At 50.2% G+C, this 6,802-nt stretch overlaps 1 protein-coding gene across 1 annotated transcript; it reads left to right on the top strand.

Moving 5' to 3' along the window:
• Positions 1 to 234: 234 nt before the first annotated feature.
• On the top strand, positions 235 to 5,990 carry LOC100899501 (dipeptidyl peptidase 3). Its single transcript, XM_003741677.2, has 11 exons — positions 235 to 311; positions 1,509 to 1,593; positions 2,683 to 2,806; positions 2,967 to 3,176; positions 3,280 to 3,700; positions 3,782 to 3,951; positions 4,051 to 4,307; positions 4,507 to 4,766; positions 4,857 to 5,230; positions 5,331 to 5,551; positions 5,705 to 5,990. The coding sequence occupies exons 2-11, from the start codon at positions 1,509 to 1,511 to the stop codon at positions 5,854 to 5,856; spliced, it is 2,274 nt and encodes a 757-aa protein (XP_003741725.1). The 5' UTR covers positions 235 to 311; the 3' UTR covers positions 5,857 to 5,990.
• The last annotated feature ends 812 nt before the right edge of the window (positions 5,991 to 6,802 follow it).

Below are 6,802 nucleotides of genomic sequence, written 5' to 3'. Positions count from 1 at the left end.
GTAGGTGACATCCTCAGGCTATCGAGACCTCAGTTTGAGCTCCGCATGCCTTCTGAACTAAAAGCGGCGAGATTCTGGGATCCAGTGCCACCAGAGACCAGAGTAGCGGAGTGAGATTCAGTCGGGCACATTCCAGAGGAAAACTTTCGGAGGGAGCTTCGCGCCACAATTTGAACTGAGCGCGGCGCTACCATTCCGCTGGCTGACGACTGTTGTGACGATCCTCACGATTTCTGTGGAGGCGTCGCCGGTGGATTCTTTTGTCAGATTCCGTCCTTGAAGTTCGAGCTCAATTCGCAATTTCTGAAGCTGTAAGTTGTTTCATGGGTACCGTTGAGCGGTGTCGAAGACACCGACGATAGCGGGTTTTCTCTTCTGCACGATCGAGGCACTGATATAGGCATTCCGCTGTTCTGGGGACTATCCGCACGTGCCACGTTGCAAGCTCGCTCGTCCTATTGACCTGACAGCCTGAAGTACAGAGCGACTCGGAGTACTCAAGAAGAAAGGAATGATCCTTCTGAAGGCCAAATTCGCCTCGCAGAATGTGTGAGACCAGCAAGCCTGTAGGGGTGTTCGTCAAGCTAGGTTCCGTAAATCCGAAAATTCCTAATTTCTCCCGAGCTCAAGTTCATTCTCGTATATAAAGGCATCCTCCGTACCCTTTCCGGTGGGAATCGATGGTTCTGCGGTGTCAAAAGAGCATGCATTGCATTATGGCTCAAAAAACGGTGCCCTGGGGCTCCGGAGATCCCTAGCGCACCCCGAGGGGTTCCGCGAGAGAAAAAGTTCGGCTTACACTGGCAGGGGAATCGGTGCTGGTCCAGGTTGTTCGGACCCTCAGATTAGAAGTAGAAAACAATCAGCGTGAGCGCGCCCCGACGACGCCGCCTTGCGGCTTTCCGGTAGAGGGGATCAGTGAGACTTGGCTATTGGCTAAGGTTCTGGAGGCTGGCACCGACTGCGGAGTTGGGGAGGCGCCGGTCTTCCCCTCTTCGATCACAGCGCAAAGTCTCCCTACCAGTCACGACCCCCTGGTCCAAGATGGATTTCCTCGGGTGGCACGTCAGTGTCGTCTTGTTTTTGCCCAAGCATCTCCCGCTGCGAGTTTCGTACACAGAAGAAGAGGGAGGGTTTTTGCTGGCCGACAGCGGGAAAGATGGGAGCCGGCCGCGTTTTTAATCGGGCCATGTCATCTGGTCAGATGGTCAAAATATCACCTTCCACCCCAGGGGCAAGCTCGGCTCCGCTGCGGAACTGGGAATCGACCGTCGACTGCTTGAGTTGATCTGCCTCGCGGGGAAATGATGAGAGTTGTGCTATTGATGTCATTCCTTGTGACAATGGTGATTTCAGGTCAGATTCATGTTCGGAATGAGTGCTCTGTCCGTCTTAGCTCCCTTGAGTTCTCCATGCCCTGGTCTGTGTTGACGGCGAAGATTGCTCCTCTTTCTATAACCCCGATTCCCGGTTGGCTTGAACATTCATAAAGACAGCCTCTCCTCTAGATGAGCAATGTTCGTTGGTGGCTGCCTGCCTTGAGTGTCGGTGTAGCAATTTTCGTGGCTGCCTGGATCTCTCGGAATGGTATCGGTAAGTCTTGGAGGGTCGTCAGAGGATCTGATGCACGCAAAACGGGTTCGGTGTGGTTGGTTCCTTGTCGAGGGGTCAATAATATGATCGTCCGATAGATATTTCTCGTGCGTTCCGAATGATGCAAATCAGAGCGGCTGGCAGTCGCGGTGCCCAATTCGCCGGAATCAAGTCGAATGTTCGGAGTCCCAACTTGTGGCGGCATGTTGGAATCTTCGAGTACAATAGTCATTCATCTCCTGCATGTGAACATTCGCGTTCTTCAATCCAGCTTAACTATAATAAAATGAGTATTCTTTGCGAGAGTCCTAGGCCTAACTGAGGAAATTGTGGAGTATCAGCTCGATTCAGCTTGTGGTCTGCGAATACCTCGTATTTCTGATTTCATATAGATTGGTCATCGTAGGTCGGAAATTTTTGGAATCGGATAGAATACGAAAAGGTCGGAAAATTCCCGTCCTCCGATGACGACCCTATGGCAAGGGAGAGCTTCGATTATTCGCACACCTCCAGCTGACTGACGCTGTTACTCCACATTTTTCTTTGTTAGACCTGGGACTCCCGACAAACAAACTCACCTTCGTGAAGCCGGGTTGAAGGAAGCGAATGTTAACTTATTAGACTGAGATGTTGAATCATCGCAAACGAATGCTTCAGGGCCCATGAAGCCTCCAGATGCGAAGACAAGCCGATTCCCTGTTAGAGCTATTTCTCTCATTTCGTATCCTCACATTTCTCCCCTTAAGGATTCGACATGTTTCCATCCCGGGCTGAGGGATCTTCAACGAAGAGATCCACAGATGGATCTCTCGCTCGCATCATTTTCGTCAATACGCAAGCTCTCAGTGGTCTCACTCAGTTGTCACACTCCGGGCTGGAGTCCGCAGCCTCCGTGTAGCACTCCCCTTCTTCTATACAACACCTAACCTATCCGGGTCTCGGCGGTAGTCTGCTTCGGATCTGACTTACAGAGAGACAGCTCCGCTTCTTGCCAAGCACCGCCTAGATGCACAAGAAGGCTTGAGTAATGCTGTCTCTCGATAGGAGCCGAGTCTCGTCCTGAATTTACGGAATTTCCGAACTTTCCAGCTCCTCCAATGGCTCTACCCAATCAATTCTACCCGAAGGACACTCCCTTCGGGAAACTCAGCTGTGAAGAGGCTTTCAAGGGTCTCAAGCCGCAAGAAAAGCGCTATGCTCATTTCATGTCGAGGTTGGTCGAATGTCGATGTTGTCCACCATACCGCTTCCATGAAATTGAAGTGGCTTGTTATCGGTCCGGATCGTGATGAAAACCTCTCAATCGCTCCAGCCGCGGGGTGCATAGCTCCGACGGTTATGAATTGAGCGGATGCCGACACAAAGATTTCCAGAGCCAGTTGGTATGGACAACTCATCGTGTTCCACCAAACCTCCCCGGAAGCGCCCCTGATCTTCATATTCTTGGATAAAGTTCTACGGTCGAAACCAACTCTAGACGGCGTGACAACGAACCTCAAAGAACAATTCAGCTTCACGGACGATGACGTAAAAGCGTTCCTCGTCTACTGTGGCGCTTTCTTCTCCGCAGGCGGCAACTATCGGTAAGTCTTGATTCATCCGGACAATGAAGCTTCATTCAGAAAGTGCAGATTGTACGATTACAGTCTTAAGCCTAGGATTTTCGACGTTCGATCTCTCTTCTAGGGCCTTCGGTGACACGAAGTTTGTGCCCGACGTGCCGATAAACAAGATGCAGACGGTTCTGCGAAGTTTATTCCCGGAAGACCAAGATTTCTGGGCTGAACACTGTCTGGAACCGATGTACGATTTTAAGGAATCGGTTCGCATTCGGGGCTTCCCTCCACATGGCATAAACTCATACTGGTCGTCGAACTGCAACGAGAAAGATGCGGCGATCGTCGCCGAGTTTCTCACCGGGAAGAGACTCGACGCGTACAATCAACGAGCTTTCAAGGAGGTCGTTGACGGAAAAACCTCCTACGAGATCAGAGTTGCCTCACGTCAACTCTCTAATGAAACTGATACAACCGCGGAAAAACTTCTGAGCCTCCATGAGGATCGGAATGGTATTCAGTTCCGTGTCAGGAGAGGCGACTATTCGAGCGTGAGTGAAGCTTAGACCATAGACTGCGGCCCATCGTACTTGGTCGGGGAAGGTTCCTCACTAGGCGGTACTGCTTTTCAGCTCTTAGGGGATGTGATAGAGAGCTTGGAATCAGCCTCGAAGGAAGCCGCCAACGAGAACCAACGGAACATGTTGAGGGAATACGTCAAATACTTCGAAACGGGCTCAATCCAGGCCCATAAGGATGGGTCCCGTTCGTGGGTGATGGACAAGGGCCCGGCTGTCGAGACGTGAGTACACGTTTCGCCATCGTCACATCATTCGACTTCCGCCAATTCTGCCGTATTTCTCTCGTTCGAGCGCAGCTGAATCCACTTCACGAGTTTCAGATACATCGGTTTCATCGAAAACTATCGTGATCCCGCTGGAGCTCGTGCGGAGTTCGAAGGCTTCGTAGCTGTTGTGAATCGGGAAGGCTCCAAAAGACTTGGCGTTCTCGTCGAAAAAGCAGAAGCTGTCATCAAGGAGTCGATGCCGTGGCCTCGCCCTTTCGAGAAGGATTCCTATCTGAAGCCGGATTTCACAGCTTTGGACATTATATCCTTTGCTTCAAGCGGAGTTCCGATTGGAATCAATATTCCGAATTGTGAGTTGAGCCGAATGTCGTCAATATGTACGACTTTAGAATCTGTACGATTGACTTTAAAATCTGTACGGACAATCAATGTATACATATACACTTATATGAAATGGAGTTGGGTGTATAAACAGGTGATAAAATCTCCTCATAAGTCATTATAGTTTCGATGAGTGATCTTCTGTCTGACATGTCTCATGTCCCACAGATAATGAAATTCGACAGAATGAGGGATTCAAGAATGTGCACCTCGAAAACTCGATGAAAGCTCGGATGTCCGCTGCAGAGATCGACTTCGTCACCAAGACCGACGCCGACTTGCTGAAGAAATATCGAGATGCTGCTCTTGGAGTACAGGTCGGACTACATGAGCTCCTCGGCCATGGAACCGGCAAGCTCTTCGAGAAAGATCCTGTCAAGGGCGCGAATTTCGACGTGTCGACCGTGAATCCTCTGACAGGCAAACCGGTACGCGGGATTCCTGAGTGTACTGTCCATTTTCCGAGCGGGTCATTTCTTTAGCTTGTTGAATACATCTAATCCGCTGATGTATTCCAGGTCGAGACATGGTACACTGCGGGTCAAACGTACGATTCACAGTTCGGAAACATGAGTTCCACTTACGAAGAGTGCAGAGCCGAAGCCATCGGCATATACCTCACCCTTGAGCGTCACATCCTGGAAATTTTCGGTCATGTCGAAACTCAACAGCAAGACGACATCGTTTACGCGAATTGGCTGATGATGGTATTAGCTGGTCTCCGGAGCTTGGAGACTTACGATCCCGATGCGAAGAAGTGGGGACAAGCTCATTCCCAAGCTCGCTACGTCATCCTCCGAGTCCTCTTGGAATCTGCTCCAGGACTTGTCACGATCGAGGAGAGCCTTGGTGAAACGGACAAAAAACCCGACTTGCGAGTCACCTTGAAAAGGTTCGTTGCGCCCTCATGGAGACGACCATGCTTGTCTCCGATTCTCTTCAGAGTTGAGGTTTCGAAAGCTTCGCTAAACATGACTATCGAAACATTCCAGGGAAGAGATACACAAGAAAGGCAAGCAAGCCATGCGAGATTTCCTGGTCAAACTGCAGGTCTATAAATCACTCGCTGACATCAAGGAAGCGTCAAAAATGTACCTTCGCCTCTCGGAAGTCCCTGCCCAGTCCCAATTTGCGAACTGGAGAGATATCGTGATCGCTCGGAAGAAACCACGAATGATCCTGGTTCAATCGAACACCCGCTTGAACGCTGCCTGTGAGTTTAATGTCCGAATGTATCGATAAAGCCAATGAACTCGAGAATGGCTCGCAGAATATCGGTTCCTCTCCCGGCTTGTCCAAACTCTATCAGTGTTAAATGCTCATCGCGCCTTCCTTCTCTTGATGGCTTCGTATTCGTCTGTTCCAGCTAACGAGGTCGAACTGCTCTCCTACCCAAACACGCCGGAGGGTTTTGCCCAGTCTTGGATAGATCGTCACGCGAATCCAGACAGTATCTACGATTCGATGCTAGCATTGTACAAGAAAGACCAGAAGCACTTCCAGCCAGAGAAAAATTGAGGAGAGACGGACAGACAGTCATACGAGGGGGCAAGGCGTCTATATTGTGAGATATTAAGCCTCCCGGCGATGCCAAGAGACCCACCAACGAATGACTTGGGATGATCGAAATAAAAATGAACCTATTTTCTATACCGGAAGATTCCCCATTATTCGAATACGTCATCAGGTCATCAGTATCGCGCTCAAATAAAGAACCCATCAATCGTCGGATCGAGTCATGAATCACGACCCCCCGACTAGACTCCGAGAGTTCGGCCTCCAGTCCCAGCTCAAAACGGGACACCTATGAGCGGGCGCGGGATTAGATATGGGGCCGTCTTTTAGAACTCGGTTCTCTGAATTTCTCTGACACCGATTTTGGAGGCGTATCGGGGAGGCGAGGTTCTTCGCGACAGACATTCTTATGAATGAATCATTCTGTATAGGAATCTATTCTGCGACAGACTATATCTGAAGCCCTGAATGTGACAAAACGAGTTTTTTCGCGCACCGTCCACGAATGCGTCCGTCAAAGGGCTCGCGGTTAGGATGAGTCCGACATCGACCATGAGCTGCGAATTTCTTACGAAATTTCGGTCCGGTCTAGACCGTTCTCGCCCGTCTTCAGTTATCGATCGTTTTCCTCACCCCTTACATCTGACCTGCTCTGAAGGTAACGTAACCTTTCAAAGGATTTTGGAAGAATCTGCTTATTCAAGACGAGCCGGGAGGGCGCTTCGCGCCCTCGCGGCTCAATTGCCCGCACGCCGGATGCGATTCTATCCAAGGCCCGAGCGAGTTTGTCGAGTGATTACGACGGAAAGCGTGATACCGATTCGCAATGAATGAGTACGACACCAAAGAGCATGAACACATGAATTAGCATGAGAAAAATGATGCGATGCTTTCGCAGGCCTGAACGAATTTGTCGTGAGCAATCGGCAGTTATTGTTCTGAGGAATAT

This window comes from Galendromus occidentalis, unplaced genomic scaffold (assembly GCF_000255335.2).
Source record: "Galendromus occidentalis unplaced genomic scaffold, Mocc_1.1 scf7180000077191, whole genome shotgun sequence".
NCBI classification, from domain to species: Eukaryota; Metazoa; Arthropoda; class Arachnida; order Mesostigmata; family Phytoseiidae; genus Galendromus; species Galendromus occidentalis.
This window is presented reverse-complemented; position numbering and strand designations above follow the sequence as displayed.

Coding starts and splice junctions, on each gene's coding strand:
- LOC100899501 (XM_003741677.2), top strand. CDS start 1,509: ATGAGCAATGTTCGTTGGTGGCTGCCTGCCTTGAGTGTCGGTGTAGCA. Junction 1,594..2,682: donor GATCTCTCGGAATGGTATCG/GTAAGTCTTGGA, acceptor CGAACTTTCCAG/CTCCTCCAATGGCTCTACCC. Junction 3,701..3,781: donor GGAGAGGCGACTATTCGAGC/GTGAGTGAAGCT, acceptor ACTGCTTTTCAG/CTCTTAGGGGATGTGATAGA.